An 18,504-nucleotide genomic window follows, 5' to 3' on the forward strand; every position below is an offset into this window, starting at 1 on the left:
GGATGAAAGATGGGGCTTTCCCGTTGTGGCAAGTTCCTCAAGTATTCCATGTTCTTGTTCAACTCGGTCATATTGGTGAGTACATAGTCGATACACGTGGTGAGCAAATAAAGAGGTTGGACGTGAGTCTGGTATAAAAGGTGAGGGGGGGGGGGGGGTTCGTACATCAACCATGTTACAATTTTATATCAAAATTTTACCACCTCAACCCAACCCCTTTATTTACCCTACCTTCAAATGAATACACCGCCCCCACCCCACCCGCAATTACCTAAAATTATGTTTTTAAGTTGTTGATTTATGTTACGTCCAACGTTCTTACACCACATCCCCGCCCCAACCCCGCTCTTCCACCTTCAACCCTCATCACACATAGTCACCCCCTCTGCCCTTTTTTTTTCCTCAATGAGTATGACGTCACAGTGCCAGAAATTTCACGAACCACTCGAGACACCGGTACATACAAATAGTTATTGTAAAGGGAGGACACTGCAGTCTTAAAGTTTCCAGGATCAACACTCCACAACTGCACCGGTTCGCACAGTCCCCCCCCCCCCCCCCCCCCCCAACACACGATAGCACTCGAGACACTTTGCTTCTCACAATGTAACCTTAACCCAGGCGTCAACAGACACACGACGTTTGTCTAGTTCAAGTGTTCAAATAACAGTGTAGGTCAAAAACTACGGATTCGGACACAAATGAAAAGTCAGAGCTTCTGCTTGTCTGATACCGTTCCTGCTATAAGAAGTCAATAATGTTGAGCATTACTCGCGGCACATGATCGCACACGATTGAGTACTAAATAGTTTGCATTGAAAGGAGTTAAAATGAAAACAACATGAGTTATGCAGTTGTGATTAGCACATGTTTGCAATGGTCAAGAGTTGAGGAAATGGCGGTAGAGTGGATATCAACATCATCATCTCTCTACGCCCATTGGCACACAAGGCATTAACAAGGGAATGCCATTTATCCTGCCTCTAGCTATAACCTCCGCCTGTTGGAAAGTTAAGCCTCTTCCCATTAATTCTTCTTCCATTGATCTTCTCCGTGTTTCTTTTGGCCGTTTGCTCTTGCCCTGTGGTGTCCATCTGAGAGAAGTCCTAGCCAGTGCGTCTGCTCACAATCTTAGCTCATGACAAACCCCAACCACCTGTGTCTGATAACCTAAAGTAAATGGTTGCATGGGTGTTCTTTTTAACTCCTCGTTGAGATAGTGTTTGGTCAGAACATTCGTAATATTGTCCTACGCGCTTATAGTGGACAAGAGTCTAGAATATCAAATCTAGCTGTGTCAAGCTCTAAACTACTAGTTAAGAGTTCAATTGATTCAGAATGTTGGCGGTGGATGAGTATGAAACCCGTTTTGTTTTATCAGTCACTCACCGCATTAAGACAAAATTACAGTAGAAAAGCTGAATTTTTGTCTTTAAATTTTAAGTGAGTGAATGTACTATATTAAATTTCTGTTTTTTTTCCCCTGATTTCTGGGCTATTAATCAATATACGCATTCTCAGATATCTTCATATCATAGCGTAATCGATTAGTAGAGAGTTTGGTAGCTAGAATGTAGGTCTCGTGATCGAATCTCGGTTAGGACTTGACACTGAAGAACATCCCTGAGTCCACCCAGCTCTGATGGGTACATGACATATGTTGGGGAAAGTCGGCTGGGTATAGTACTGACCACACCATCTATTCATATGCCAAAGTCAAGAAACAATTGAACTAATCTGCCTAATTGATCACTAAAATCTAAAGAGGAATCTTTGCCTACACATCTTCTAGTTTATTTTATTGCAAAACCAAACAGGCAAAGTGAAAAAGCAAACACTGAGCTTGATTCGAGTTGTCTGAAAACTGTTTTCTTCTACCTCGAGATGGAATCATTTACGTCAGCAGAAACCACGTCAAGGCCACATTGTTGGAATACATCATCAGACTCCACGTGTACTCTTGTAATTCCTGCCGACATCCCTAGCACCGAATCACCTGGGCAACACGACACGGTGGAATGGGATGCCTGTCTATCAGCCACGGTGATGGTGGGGGGAGGGGGGATATCACAGGAAGGTGTGACAGTCACACGTGACACGTGATGGGCGCGCGCAGTTATGTCAAGGTCACGCGAAAGGTCAAGGGGCAGGATTCGGTCATTTTGTAACAGTTCTCGTAACTTTCTCAAGTTAAACTGACGAAACTTGTACAATTTTATTGTTTCAACTTCAACGAATGTGTCACAAGTTGGGACTGATCTAATAAAATATTTTACTCAATAACCAGGGATTTTCAGAATGTTCTCAAAGGGAAGATATTTCTTTATCTCTTTATAGAATCCCAGAATTTTTTATCAGCAGGATGTGAGTAAAAATTTAATGAACGTACTAAACTTAATCCCAAAAGCAAAAGACTAGCAATGGTTTTTTTTACTGTTAAACTTTTAGCAGATACATCTTAATTTAGAAGAACAATAATAATTATCGAATAAATTTTTAGTTTCGTCATGAAAATAACAGTGCGTTTATCTGATGATACTTAATTGATCGGAATAAAATACGTTCACACAACATTGGGAATTAGGGTAAATCAGTGGCATAGCCAAGGGGTGTTACGGAGGGGGGGGGGGGGGGAGATTAGTCAGTGGCGTAGCCGGAGAGGGGAGTATTGTTTGTGGCACCCCAAACTGACCTAGTGCACGCATTCCATAGCACTAGTGCTCGCTTCCCTTAGCACATGTCTGCGCTTCAATTAGCACTTGACCGCGTCCCCCCAGCTTAAAACCGCTGCCTCAGTTCAAGGGCTAGACAGTTCTAACGGACGCCTGGAAAATTCGAGGAAAAACATAATTTAGATACAACTTAACTTTATAAATATTTTAAACTAAGCCAGGACAGTTTTTTTTATACCGAGATAGAGAAGTTCACGAATCATACAATGCTGAAATGTTATTAAAATCCTAAAGCACTCTTGCTCTCTTCGTTTCCCTCTCATGGGAACTAATAGGGGGAGGGGGGTGCGAGTAGGGTAGGGAGGGGATTGATAAAGTATTGCTGAGTTTAGATTTAAAGAATTTACGTCGGCAATAAATAACTGCTGATTTATATGCTAAAGGAATTTAATATAGTAGAGAAGGCAGACAGTCTTTACATGAGTATTTTAAAAGGGTTTTCAATGTTTAGGAACATCACATCGCTAGACTGTTAATGCGCTTTATATTGAGTTTTTTAAGGGGATATAAATGGGAGATCTAGTTAGAGAGAGCAAGTAGAGGGTCTGTTAAGGGGTTTTAAACAGGGGATCTGTAAAGGGGTTTTAAATAGAGTATTTGTTTTTAAGAGACTGTGAATAGAAGATAGGTTAGAGTAATGAGCCTCATAAACAAATGTTAAAATAACTTTGAAGATGTCAGACAAATGATCTCAGGACAAATGATTTCAGACAAACAAATTCAAGTGCAAAAGATCTCTGAACAAATAATCTCAGGACAAATGATCTCAGACAAAATAACCCCGACAAAATATCTCAAGAACAAATATATATCAAGACAGAGATATCATGAAATATATGACACAATTTATATCTTACAGCAAAATACATGCAGTATTTAGGTATGTCAATATCGTTCCCCTTTTGTGTTCATTACACATAGGCACAGAAAAATATCTCCTCTTTTGTCGGTCTTGTTATTCCCCCAAGATAGATCGGCTCTTATCATTCCCCCCAAGATAGTCCGGCCTCTGCCCCAAGATAATCCGGCCACTGCCCCAAGATAGTCCGGCCACTGCCCCAAGATAGTCCGGCCACTGCCCCAAGATAGTCCGGCCACTGCCCCAAGATAGTCCGGCCACTGCCCCAAGATAGTCCGGCCACTGCCCCAAGATAGTCCGGCTACTGCCCTAAGATAGTCCGTCTCTTGTCAGCCCCCCCCCCCCCCCTCCCAAGATAGTCTCGTCGTGAGATCTATTATCATTGGACCATTTAAAAAAAAACGTCCTATTCCACTAGCTGTGAGTAAGATATAATCAATGTCAGAAAGAATCGAAACAATGTTTCTTCCAGATACCTAAGCAGATATGCACCTTCTCTGCTGTCAAGTAGAGCTATGCTGCACATCTCTACTGCACACACGTCACTTTGAGATCCCCAAATGTGCTATGGATGCGGCTCTTGCATATTTCAGCAGCGACCCCCAGACAGAAAATTGTGGCGGGCTTTGTTGAAATGTCAGAATGTTGTTTTGAGGGAAAAGGGGGAGGAGGGAGGTTACACGTTAACTGTAGGTTATCTAGTGTTAATTTTTTTCTTTTTTTTTTTTTTTGAAAAGGGGTGGGGGTTATTCAAAGCAGACTGTACACTTCTTCTTCGTTCTGAATTTCTTTTTTAAGTTGGAAGGACTTTCCTCCAACACAATTAAGTAACACTTATCAACTTGTTATAGGCCGTTGACTCCGATTTCAGCCTGCTTTTCTTTTTGGATTTGCTTCCATAGCCATTGTTAACCAAGAACAAACTACAAACAAACTCTTCTATAGTCTATATGGTACAGTTTACTGATACGTGGTACAGTTTACAGTTAGTTGGTACAGCTTAAAGATATGTGGTACAATGAGCTGATATACCTCACAGTTTACTGATATACTGCTCAGTTTACATACTAAAACATCGCATAAAATTGAGAATTGCGTTTCATTTTCTTCAAAGCCAAACCGGCAAAGGCAATTATTTATTTAAACTTGACTTACAAGCGCCTTTGAAAACTTGCCAGAGACCCAAAAAATAAACAACTCGGTTCGAAGTTTCTTAAGTGTTCTTTAATTTTTTAAATTCTGCTTTCAAATCAAAGGCTTTTAAAAGAAACGACTTCCGTGTATTATTTTTTTTTATCGAAGCTAGCGGACGTCACGCTCTTTAGTTCTGACTTGTGTGACGGTGTGTGACGTTGTGTGACGGTGTGTGACGATGTAATGTATGTGTGAGGGGTATGGTGAGCATTTTATTTGTATTTTTAAATGGACACATATTACGAAGAGTAAAAATATTTGTTCTTATAGGTGGGGGGGGGGAATGAGGACATTCCTCCGACAATTACTCCACCTCAGACACTACCCCCCACCCCCCGAAGTAATTACCCATGTCAATTAACCCCCGGTCATAACTTAATGTGCATAGTGCTAGGGTTTGGATTTTGGTTTATGTTTGGCTTAGAGTTCGGGTCAGGGCTAGGGTTAGGGGGGGGGGGTAATGTCCTAGACCCGTGTAAGGGGTGTGTGTTGGGTCGAAGTTTTTGCCGTTAAATTTTAGGTTGGGAGTAGGCTACACCATTTTTTGGTGACGATGTGCAGCGATATTCAATTTAATGTATTTGTATTAGGACTAATAAAATATAACGTTAAAAAAAAAACCGTCCATACAGAAAAGCGGACTCAACTGAGAGAAAGAACATTTAAGGTAAGCTCAGTGTTTGCGAGCTCACGATCCAGGCGACAGCGCAGCACGCAAAAAAAAAGTGGGGGACTTCATTTAATCAATCGCTTGAACCGGACATGGGATCATTTCATTAAATCAAGTGCTAGACAGCGGGGACACACACACACACAGACTCACACACATACAGACTCACACACATACAGACTCACACACATACAGACTCACACATACATAATCAACTCACACACGAAGAAAATCTCAACAACAGTATTATCCTCGCCCTACATAACCCTACAACTCGGTGAATAAACGTCTGTGAATGTCAGATCCTCATTCACGTCTCATATCAAATCCCTGACCGAAAGGCCGCTTTACAGATACACACACACACACATACACGCGCACACACACACACGCACGCACACACACACGCACACACCCTTATACAACAGTTTGTGAATTATTACAATGTGGATTCAAATATTGTAAACATCAGGTACCAGATCTAAGCCGGTTTGTGTTAGTGAAAAATGAGGGGGGAAATTATAAAAGTGTTATAATTAAAATATTGTTTTCTAAAACAAGATTGATAAAAATGGTTGATAGCAAATGTAGCTTCCGGGGTATAAACGTATTATTCGTGGCTTCAACAGAATTAATGCTAGTTTTGACTATTTAAGCTTGACTCTTCTTCTTCTTCGTTCTTAATTTTTAGTGTTGGGAGGGATCGAGCCTTATCTGCCAGAGTGTTTGAACTCGAGACTTTTTTGAATTTATCAACCATGAGCTTTAGCCGACTCGACCACGCCTCCATCACAATTAAGGATACGTGTCAACTGGTTATGCGCCATTGAGGCCATTGACTCCGATTTTAGCCTGCTTTTCTTTTTGGATTTGCTTCCATAGCCTTTGTTCAACCAAGAACAAACTACAAGGCAGCAGTTGTTTGATTTTGGAGTTGTCTCTCCTAGAAGAGTGGATCTATTTTTATATTGCTTAATTTTAAAATATTAGAGTAGAATGTCCCTAGTTTGACTCCAGTTATTAGGAAAATAGATAAGGTAAACACACTAGGCAAAGATTAACGTCAATGAATGCAATGTCATGGAGAGAACTTGAAGGAATTGTTTAAAGTTTAGCACAGGGGGGATGTGTGGTTGTGTCCCTATGCTACACCATGGGTCAACATGAATGACGATGATGAACACAGTCTATTGTTATTTTGTTTTGGGTAATTATCCCATTGACTGCCTAAAGCAATGCTGGTTTCATAGTGTTTGCTAATTTAATCAAGAAAATAAAGAAAAAAAAATCACTCCTCGGAGAGCCATTGACTTCAGGTCGGTCCATCAGGGTGATAGGTGTTCATTAGAAGTGATCATGCTCAATCTCTTCCCCACCCCTCCCTGATGGCCAGGGACGGTGTCAATACAACATGTACTTGTGTGGCGTCTAGGGAGTTCGTAGTGTTACATTGCGGTTGACGTAATTGTGTCTCTTAATGAAACTTGGGACGTTTGTCTCTTGCTGGGAGACCCTAAAATGTATCACCACACTTTTATGAAACAGGTGCACTCTACTTCACCTGCACTAAGGCTCGAAAAGGGTACTTAACTATTTTCTTTGAAAAAAAAATGGAAACTAAAAATGTAGACCCACACTTAATTTTTTTTTTTAAGTTGTAATAACATACCCTTTAAGGCTTAACTGCCAAAATGGCAGGTGAAGTAGAGTTACATGCTTTGGTAGAACTCGTGTTTCTTGACTTCGTTGTTTGAGGGGGATGGTGTGGTCGGCACGCTTCAAAGCCGTCTATACTTTCCCTAACATGAGACAGGTACCCATCAGAGCTGGGTGGACTCAGGGAAGTCCTACAGAGATCCGAACTAGAAACTTTCGGGTAGCAGTCGAGCGGTCTACCACCCGACCATGCCGTCTCGACCAAGCCGATCAAGCAGAGCGTTAACAATGGAATCAACCCCCAGTGGGAAACATTTGTGGTTTTTTTAAACTCATTCTGTACCTACCCAAATACAGATTGGTATTTGATGGTCTGTAGGACACTGGAAGTCAGTGTTTCTTTCAGGCATCTCTCCGGCATGGGGGTGCACGCCACACCTCTAGTATTCCATGAGTCCTCCACCCTCCCCACCACACCCTCTTTCTTCCTTCCGTGCAGAAAAGAAAAAAAAATATAATTTATTTTGAAAATAAGTAATTCAACCAGTGCCCGTCTATACAGATGTTTGAATTGCAAACCCCTCCCATCCTCTTCCCAGGGGAAAATTTCAGAAAAAAAAATCTGGTTGAAATAGAGTTCAATTTTTTCACTGAACTCAGTATATTTATATATCGTGTGGCCAATTCAGTGAGGCCCCTTTACGTTTCAATTCCGTTTGTTAGTAATCTAGAATTGAGTGAAAAAACAGCAGTTGAGGTCCGAACGTAGCTATCCGAGCTAGCAAACAAAGGCTCTACTCCTCGGCCACACTGCCTCAGTTCTAAAAAAAAATTTTTTAACAATCTTGGCATTAAATCAGCTACAACGTACACCATCAACCTTGACCTCATTTATCCTACATGTCAAAACGTCACGTGACTCCATCACGCTCACCTAGACAGCGTGAACCCGCTGGTATATCATTCGAATGTCATGTTTTATAATTAGCCTTGCTGTCTGGCAACTCACTCCTACATCAGAAGTCACAACTCACAACTCACCTTTCACTCCCACCTACCCACCCCCTATCTCAACCCATCCACACAAGCTAATAACCTTACGTTCAAAGTAACCCCCGCACCCCCACCCTCACTACCCCCATTGCGGAAGTTTAAACACAAAAAAAACCAAAGTCGGTCGGTTTCACCTTTTTTTTTTTTTAAAAAAGCACCCATTATTTTAAACATGTTGCTATCGTTGAGAGGATTTAAAACATTTAAAACATGTCCACCAAACAAATAAGTTGCTGGTTACAATTACAGAAATAATAAACTACGTGTTTGAAAAAGATTTTTAAAAATAAAAACACGAACTGTTTTGAGTATTTCTCAAACTTTCTTTACAACGAAATGTATTACCTCTAATACTTTAACACCGACAACATTTTTAGCGAGGGTTCAAGTTAAAATATATAATGGAAGCAAGTCTAGTTTTAACTGGCTATTTTTTTAGTTATGTAAATACTTTGTTGTGTGAGATTTTAACTACAAACAGGTTTATTTTTATTTTATTTTTCTGTTGGTTGTTTCGGCTGTGCGCAATGAACTCAGTGATATTGATAGGTAGGCCTGCACCTGCTTGCAAATAGAACAGATGGTCGGCTATTGAGAAATCTGAATGATTGTTTCTAAGATGTTGAATGCGTGTTATGAAATTAATTAAGTAGTTTTGTAGCGATGAGGTGGTCCATCAAGTTCTTCTAACAATACTGGAGAAGGTATCGGTTCAGATGGTGGTGAGATATAAGTGTTTTCAGATATTTTTTTTTTAAATTGTGACGATGTTCTGCAAATTTTGGCCTGCCCGACTTCTAACCTAAAATTCTTGAGTTCGGTTTCATATTTTTTACTTCAGTATTAATCAATCAATCAATCTATCCATCAACCAATCAATCAACCAACCAACCAACCAACCAACCAACCAACCAACCAACCAACCAACCAACCAACCAACCAACCAACCAACCAACCAACCAACCAACCAACCAACCAACCAACCAACCAACCAACCAACCAACCAACCAACCAACCAACCAACCAACCAACCACCCACCCACCCACCCACCCACCCACCCACCCAACCAACCAACCAACCAACCAACCAACCAACCAACCAATCCACTAACCAATCAATCAAACAAACAAACAAACAAACAAACAAACAAACAAACAAACAAACAAACAAAACAAACAACCGATTAAACGATTAATAATTATATCATCACTTAACCTTTATTTGGGTTCGTTGGTGCACCACAGTAGATTTTCTTATTAGTTTCCTCCATCTGTTTCTGATGTATTACATAATTTGAACCATATGCTAATTTTATATGCGGTGGTGTTTATATTTAAAGTGATATTCGAGTCTCCAGGTGTCCGTTTAAAAAATGGCTGTATTTTTTTAGTCGACGTTTAATGAGATTTTGGTCGTGTGTGGTGGGTAGCGGTGGGAAGGGTAGCTTTGTGTGGTGGGAGGGGTAGCTTTGTGTGGTGGGATGGGTAGAGGTGTGTGGTGGGAGGGGTAGAGGTGTGTGGTGGGAGGGGTAGTTGTGTGTGGTGGGAGGGGTAGTGGTGTGTGGTGGGAGGGGTAGAGGTGTGTGGTGGGAGGGGTAGTGGTGTGTGGTGGGAGGGGTAGCGGTGGGAGGGGTAGAGGTGTGTGGTGGGAGGGGTAGCGGTGGGTGGTGGGAGGGGTAGCGGTGGGTGGTGGGAGGGGTAGCGGTGGGTGGTGGGAGGGGTAGTGGTGTGTGGTGGGAGGGGTAGTGGTGTGTGGTGGGAGGGGTAGCGGTGGGAGGGGTAGAGGTGTGTGGTGGGAGGGGTAGTTGTGTGTGGTGGGAGGGGTAGAGGTGTGTGGTGGGAGGGGTAGAGGTGTGTGGTGGGAGGGGTAGTTGTGTGTGGTGGGAGGGGTAGAGGTGTGTGGTGGGAGGGGTAGTGGTGTGTGGTGGGAGGGGTAGAGGTGTGTGGTGGGAGGGGTAGCGGTGGGAGGGGTAGTGGTGTGTGGTGGGAGGGGTAGTTGTGTGTGGTGGGAGGGGTAGAGGTGTGTGGTGGGAGGGGTAGTGGTGTGTGGTGGGAGGGGTAGAGGTGTGTGGTGGGAGGGGTAGTGGTGTGTGGTGGGAGGGGTAGCGGTGTGTGGTGGGTGGGGTAGCGGTGTGTGGTGGGAGGGGTAGCGGTGGGAGGGGTAGTGGTGTGTGGTGGGAGGGGTAGTTGTGTGTGGTGGGAGGGGTAGAGGTGTGTGGTGGGAGGGGTAGTGGTGTGTGGTGGGAGGGGTAGAGGTGTGTGGTGGGAGGGGTAGTGGTGTGTGGTGGGAGGGGTAGTGGTGTGTGGTGGGAGGGGTAGCGGTGGGAGTGGTAGTGGTGTGTGGTGGGAGGGGTAGCGGTGGGAGGGGTAGCGGTGTGTGGTGGGAGGGGTAGCGGTGGGTGGTGGGAGGGGTAGTGGTGTGTGGTGGGAGGGGTAGCGGTGTGTGGTGGGTGGGGTAGCGGTGGGAGGGGTAGTGGTGTGTGGTGGGAGGGGTAGCGGTGGGTGGTGGGAGGGGTAGCGGTGGGTGGTGGGATGGTAGTGGTGGGAGTGGTAGTGGTGTGTGGTGGGAGGGGGAGTGGTGGGAGGGGTAGCGGTGTGTGGTGGGAGTGGTAGCGGTGTGTGGTGGGAGGGGTAGAGGCGTGTGGTGGGAGGGTTGGCGGTGTGTGGTGGGAGTGGTAGCGGTGTGTGGTGGGAGGGGTAGAGGCGTGTGGTGGGAGGAGTGGCGGTGTGTGGTGGGTGGGGTAGCGGTGGGAGGGGTAGTGGTGTGTGGTGGGAGTGGTAGTGGTGTGTGGTGGGAGGGGTAGCGGTGTGTGGTGGGTGGGGTAGCGGTGGGAGGGGTAGTGGTGTGTGGTGGGAGTGGTAGTGGTGTGTGGTGGGAGGGGTAGCGGTGTGTGGTGGAAGGGTAGTGGTGGGTGGTGGGAGGGGTAGAGGTGTGTGGTGGGAGGGGTAGTGGTGTGTGGTGGGAGGGGTAGCGGTGTGTGGTGGGAGGGGTAGCGGTGTGTGGTGGGAGGGGTAGCGGTGGGTGGTGGGAGGGGTAGCGGTGGGTGGTGGGAGGGGTAGTGGTGGGAGGGGTAGAGGTGTGTGGTGGGAGGGGTAGCGGTGGGTGGTGGGAGGGGTAGCGGTGGGTGGTGGGAGGGGTAGTGGTGTGTGGTGGGAGGGGTAGCGGTGGGTGGTGGGAGGGGTAGCGGTGTGTGGTGGGAGGGGTAGCGGTGGGAGGGGTAGTGGTGTGTGGTGGGAGGGGTAGTGGTGTGTGGTGGGAGGGGTAGCGGTGGGTGGTGGGAGGGGTAGCGGTGGGTGGTGGGAGGGGTAGTGGTGTGTGGTGGGAGGGGTAGAGGTGTGTGGTGGGAGGGGTAGAGGCGTGTGGTGGGAGGGTTGGCGGTGTGTGTTGGGAGGAGTGGCGGTGTGTGGTGGGTGGGGGTAGCGGTGTGTGGTGGGAGGGGTAGCGGTGGGAGGGGTAGTGGTGTGTGGTGGGAGGGGTAGCGGTGTGTGGTGGGAGGGTAGTGGTGGGTGGTGGGAGGGGTAGAGGTGTGTGGTGGGAGGGGTAGTGGTGTGTGGTGGGAGGGGTAGCGGTGGGTGGTGGGAGGGGTAGCGGTGGGTGGTGGGAGGGGTAGTGGTGTGTGGTGGGAGGGGTAGCGGTGTGAGGGGTAGTGGTGTGTGGTGGGAGGGGTAGCGGTGGGAGGGGTAGTGGTGTGTGGTGGGAGGGGTAGTGGTGTGTGGTGGGAGGGGTAGCGGTGGGTGGTGGGAGGGGTAGCGGTGGGTGGTGGGAGGGGTAGTGGTGTGTGGTGGGAGGGGTAGCGGTGTGAGGGGTAGTGGTGTGTGGTGGGAGGGGTAGTGGTGTGTGGTGGGAGGGGTAGCGGTGGGTGGTGGGAGGGGTAGCGGTGTGTGGTGGGAGGGTAGTGGTGTGTGGTGGGAGGGGTAGCGGTGGGTGGTGGGAGGGGTAGCGGTGGGTGGTGGGAGGGGTAGTGGTGGGAGGGGTAGTGGTGTGTGGTGGGAGGGGTAGCGGTGGGTGGTGGGAGGGGTAGCGGTGGGTGGTGGGAGGGGTAGTGGTGTGTGGTGGGAGGGGTAGCGGTGGGAGGGGTAGTGGTGTGTGGTGGGAGGGGTAGCGGTGGGTGGTGGGAGGGGTAGCGGTGGGTGGTGGGAGGGGTAGCGGTGGGTGGTGGGAGGGGTAGCGGTGGGTGGTGGGAGGGGTAGTGGTGGGTGGTGGGAGGGGTAGCGGTGGGAGGGGTAGTGTTGTGTGGTGGGAGGGGTAGTGGTGTGTGGTGGGAGGGGTAGTGTTGTGTGGTGGGAGGGGTAGTGTTGTGTGGTGGGAGGGGTAGCGGTGGGTGGTGGGAGGGGTAGCGGTGGGTGGTGGGAGGGGTAGCGGTGGGTGGTGGGAGGGGTAGCGGTGGGTGGTGGGAGGGGTAGTGGTGGGTGGTGGGAGGGGTAGCGGTGGGAGGGGTAGTGTTGTGTGGTGGGAGGGGTAGTGGTGTGTGGTGGGAGGGGTAGCGGTGGGTGGTGGGAGGGGTAGCGGTGGGTGGTGGGAGGGGTAGTGGTGTGTGGTGGGAGGGGTAGCGGTGGGAGGGGTAGTGGTGTGTGGTGGGAGGGGGAGTGGTGGGAGTGGTAGTGGTGTGTGGTGGGAGGGGTAGTGGTGTGTGGTGGGAGGGGTAGTGGTGGGAGTGGTAGTGGTGTGTGGTGGGAGGGGGAGTGGTGGGAGTGGTAGTGGTGGGAGGGGTAGCGGTGGGAGGGGTAGCGGTGTGTGGTGGGAGTGGTAGCGGTGTGTGGTGGGAGGGGTAGAGGCGTTTGGTGGGAGGGTTGGCGGTGTGTGTTGGGAGGAGTGGCGGTGTGTGGTGGGTGGGGTAGCGGTGTGTGGTGGGAGGGGTAGCGGTGGGAGGGGTAGTGTTGTGTGGTGGGAGGGGTAGTGTTGTGTGGTGGGAGGGGTAGTGTTGTGTGGTGGGAGGGGTAGCGGTGTGTGGTGGGAGGGTTAGTGGTGTGTGGTGGGATGGGTAGATGTGTGGTGGGAGGAGTAGCGGTGGGAGGGGTAGCGGTGTGTGGTGGGAGGGGTAGCGGTGTGTGGTGGGAGGGGTAGCGGTATAAAATCCGCTCGGTTTAACATTGCATGATGTCATTTTCCACCCTTAATGAGGCCATTCTAATAATAGAACAGTTACGAAAACATATACGCTTGTAATTCCCTCACCCAGTGTAAATCTAATATTTGCATTGCAGATTTTGAAAATTCTGAAATTTAATACAGATGGTTTCTCTTAATTAAAATTACAGCACTAGCTTTTTTATAAATTTCTCCCGAAGCTAATTTTCCGGAGAAGTTGAGTATTGATTGAATGTAAACAAACCCCTTCAGTTTCTCGCTAATAATGACTGGATGTTTGTTTAATTGTCCACCGCGCTTTTGGTTAAAACGAGTTATTAGAAAAAAATGTGTGTCTGAGTCTGAAAAACTAGAAATGCTAGTTTTTAGTTCTAATGTCGTTGATACACTTTCGGTATATACATTTCTTGTTCTTCTATAGATAGTTACACTCAGTGGCGTAGCGAGGTCGGGTATCACCCGGTGCGGCACTTAATGGTGTCACCCCCCCCCCCCCCCCAGAGGCTATTTAACACTCGAATTAATCACTTAACTAAGTGGACTTATCATTTTTCTCTATATATTTTGCTATATTTTGCCTTGGTGTCAACCCCCTAAATGGTGTCACCCGGTGCGGTACGCACCTCCGCCCCCCCTCGCTACTCCCCTGGTTACACTTACGTAATGAAACAATTGGCTTGTTTACCAATCTTTATAGCTGGGAGGAGCTTTCCATATTATATATATATATATATATATATATATATATATATATATATATATATATATATATATATATATATATATATATATATATATATATATATATATATATATATATATATATATATATATATATATATATATCTAATGTGTAAGGGACAAAAGTAGTGTGTCCAAAAAATAATTTCGAGAATATAAAAGAGAATATATCTCATTCCCACATTTAAGCTTGAAAAATTGTATGCAACGAAATTTAAAAACGAATTCTATTTTAATTTTTTGCCATTCAACATAAGTGCCTTGGTAGCTTGTTTTATTACCAAGATAAATATAAATATGCAATCGTTCCTCAAAAAAGAACTAACTGGATTTGGCTTCCATACAGTCGGTATATAATGAGCCTCAAATAACACGAAAACAAGCCCACGTCGTAGTGGTTGAGACACATAATGGGGTCCCTAATAGTCCCTATGTCGCGAAAGTGGGCTTTCCGCGTAATCTTAATTTCTCGAGACTTGTCTGAGGATGTAAAGGAGGCAACTCGTCTCTCTCAGGCTCAGAGCCCTTGTCAAGAGCCTTGTCGTATCCATGTTTTTGACAATTTTCTCTTCACCAAGAACTTTTTTCCTAGACTTCTCACACACAATGTGTAATAATTAACAGAGGTTAAAATGTGTAACTTTAGAAGAAATTAAAGGTCCGCTGCTTCCCGCTGAGTGAAAATCAAAAAAGTTAAGTGCGGATGGTTTTACTTTAATTACTTAACGAGAAGCTAATGCATTAGGATAAAATGTCCCCTTTCCCTTTTTATTTAGTAGCAGAAAAATTAAAAAGGCAACAAAGAAAATCAGCTTGTTAGTGATTAGCTTTTAAACTAAAAATATTTTACCAGTAAGAAAAATAAGAAAAAAGAAATACATGTTTATAGGCTACTCACTAACTATCGCGATTATCATTTTAATGTTACTAGAAATCAGGCTCATGGTTAACCAAATTTTCTTTCTGCTCTTGCACTATGTCGTAGACCAGGGGTCGGCAACATTTTGAGACGGAAGAGCCAAAAGTTACAATTTACAAAATTTCCCAGATTTTAAAGAGCCACTAACATTCTTATTTCAATACGAGCCGATCCGCGGCATATCATATGCCGCTATTTAGTTGTTTTATTTTCTACTTGTCAGTAATTCATAATTTGTGAATTCGACAGTACCAATGCTGCCACTGAAAATATTTGCTTTAAAATACCATCAGTAGGTCGTTAAGAACGATACTACCCCCAACCCCTACCCTACACCCCCCCCCCCCCCGTGAAAGCAGCCTCCTCTTAGTTACCTCCCCTAAGTTTAAAATCGTTTCAAACTAAATTATCTGATCTGTCCCTAATAGCCGTCACTAAACACGGCTCTACGAATGTAAACATTAGCGTGAACCACAGCTCACCAGACCATGTAGGGGTGGGGTGGTAGGGAACGCGCTTACAGCTTGTTTTCTAGCGTCTCCCAGAAGAGCATTATATATATAGATTATGATCATACATACATATATATATATATATATATATATATATATATATATATATATATATATATATATATATATATATATATATATATATATATATATATATATATTACCCTTGAGAACAATGGCGCCTACGTTAATTTTAAACAGCGCGCGGTAGGCTATGGATACAATACAGTCGCTCACCAAATCGAATTGATGCTCAGGGCTATCCCGCGAGCACAACGTACCTACGTTAGTTTTAAGGAGCACCCTACGACTTTCGATGATTAAACCGAGCTGGGGCCTACGGTAGTGTATTCAGGTTCACGAGAGTGTTACTTTCCGTTCCTTCCTCGACACTTAGGCGGTGAGTGATTATAGATGATATTACGGTGAGTGATTAACTTACACTCAAGGCTTTCATGGGCGGTAGTGTAGGTAACCCATGCCCCGAAAATATGAACCACGCTCAGGCATCTATATATATAATTCTCTTCTGGGAGACGCTAGAAAACAAGCTGTAAACGCGCTCCCTACCACCCCACCCCTACTTGGTCTGATGAGCTGTGGTTCACTCTAAATGTTTACAAACAGAGCCGGGTTTAGTGACGACTATTAGGGGCAGATAATTTAGTTTGAAACGGTTTTAAACGTAGGGGGGGTAACTAAGTGGAATTTACTTTAACGGATGGGGGGGGGGGGGGTGGAAGGAAGGGGGGGGGTATCGTCCTTAACGAGCTACTTATAGTGTTTTAAAGAAATATTTTCAGTGGCAGCGTTGGTAGTGTCGAATTCACAAATTATGAATAACTGAAAAGTAGAAAAAACAACAACTAAATAGCGGCGTATTATATGCCGCGGGTCGGCTCGTTGTTTATATTTAAATAACTCAGTTTTAGAAAACAAGGAAGTACATTGAAATAGGTAGTAATTAAATATTATTATAGAATAGCGAGTTTTTAATGTTTATATTTATTATTATACAACCGAGTGTTGCAGACTAATACTTTTATGAGTTATAAAAATAAAATAAAAAATTAATACGTGTGCATGGAGCTGAAGAGCCGCATCTTGTCATCAAAAGAGGCGCATGCGGCTCGCGAGCCGCAGGTTGCCGACTTCTGTCATAGACCAGGGGTCGGCAACCTGCGCCTCGCGAGCCGCATGCGGCTCTTTTGTTGTCGAGATGCGGCTCTTCAACTCCTTTCACAAATATTAATAATTATTTTATTTTATTTTTAAAAATATTGTTCTGCAACACTCGGTAATGAACGATATAATAATAAACATAAACATTAAGCACTCGCTTTTCTAAAAATAAATTACTTCATTTTGTTGAAGACACAGAGAGCGGTAAATTACTTATTTCGAAACAATTGAAAAATAAATATCGTGATAAAACCAACGCTTCTATTAACATAAATCACTTCAGCATTGCTATAAACAAAATGAAGGATGAGTTCACTGAGAGATTTGAGCAATTCAAAAGAAATGCAGGTATTATAGCGTTCATAGTAGTTCCTCTCAACACAAAAACAAATGAGATTAACTTTGAGCTATTTGGAATTAATGCTGGTTCGCTTCAAATGAAATTGCTAGATTTGAAAACCAAACATTTGTGGAGTGGTAAGTTCACATATATTAAGAGCAAGTTAGATGATTTGGAGGTTCAGTAAAACATGCACGTTGCACTGCACAAGTGGACTGCTCTAAAAGAAATGCCGCGAGTTGCGGCGATTTTTTGTGACGGATGGAATAGTCTTGCAGAATGCTAAAGTGAGGTGAAGAAGTTGGCATTTAGAGTGCTGACGGTCTTCGGGTCAACATTGATACGAGCAAGCGTTTTCTTGCATGAATGTAATACAAGGTATAGAAGCCAACTAATTAATAGAGGCGTGCTTGAAACTGAAAAAAAGTTATGAGCCAGGTTTAAACAAACTTTCAAAAGGCATGCAAGGCCAAACTATTGTAAATAGTATTCAATAATTAAAGTTATATAATTTGATTACTGATTTTATTATTCTTGCAGAGCTCGATAAAAACGTTAATATTTTTTCTGCGAAACATGTGTATGTTTTTATATGAATAAATAATACTTCATATTTAAATCTATTTATTTTAAATTATATATATATATATATATATATATATATATATATATATATATATATATATATATATATTAAAATCTATTTATTTTAATATATATATATATATATATATATTATATATATATATATATATATATATATATATATATATATATATATATATATATATTCCTTATCAAAATAATAATATTGAAATAAAAAAGTTAGTGGCTCTTTGAAAGCTTGGAAATTTGGTAAATTGTAACTTTTGGCTCTTCCGTCTCAAAAGACTACCGACCCCTGTCATAGACTAGTAGTTGAACTTAATATTATTTTATTTAAAAAATCTAAGGTCACTGGACGTCTATAGCTGGTGATGAATATTAGAACGTATTAAATTTTAAATTTTATTGAAGTTCCCATGTAATAATTTAAGCTGTTTTCATTTTAATTAATACTTAATAGATATAAAATAAAAGCAAATTTTTTAAAATGCATATTTTTGCAAACAAAAATCTATTTTATAAACAGTATGACAACTTATTTCAATATATACACAGTAGATCGAAGGCAGTATTTCTCTAATTTTATTGAAGATTACATCAATATATTTGTCTCCCTTGTTTTTGATATTAAAACAACTTATTTCTCTCCCTTTGTCCGATTTTGCAACAACATTTTTCTCTGTACTACATCACATCAATATCTTTCATTCTCTCGTTACATCTTATACCAACACCTTACTCTCATTTTATTCAACATTACACCAACATCTTTCTCCCTGTAAAACATATCAATATCTTTATCCCTTTACAACATCACACAAACATCTTTCTCTCTGTACAACATCACACTCTTTTTCGATACTTCACCAACATACCTCTCTCCCTTTATCCAACATCATACCAACCTCTTTCTCTCTATATGACATCACTAACATCCACTCCTATTGTTTT

The 18,504-nt window shown here is 43.8% G+C and overlaps 1 protein-coding gene across 1 annotated transcript in view; it reads left to right on the plus strand.

Moving 5' to 3' along the window:
• Positions 1–9: 9 nt before the first annotated feature.
• Positions 10–18,504, plus strand: part of LOC131930343 (tetraspanin-9) — a gene marked incomplete at both ends in the record, with an annotated part of 42,779 nt that continues 24,284 nt past the window's right edge. Inside the window, 1 exon segment of the mRNA XM_059286775.1 lies at positions 10–75. Within this exon segment, the coding sequence (XP_059142758.1) occupies positions 10–75 (66 nt within the window).

This window comes from Physella acuta, unplaced genomic scaffold, assembly GCF_028476545.2.
Source record: "Physella acuta isolate Inbredline_101_S28 unplaced genomic scaffold, ASM2847654v3 ptg001760l, whole genome shotgun sequence".
In the NCBI taxonomy this organism is placed as follows: domain Eukaryota; kingdom Metazoa; phylum Mollusca; class Gastropoda; family Physidae; genus Physella; species Physella acuta.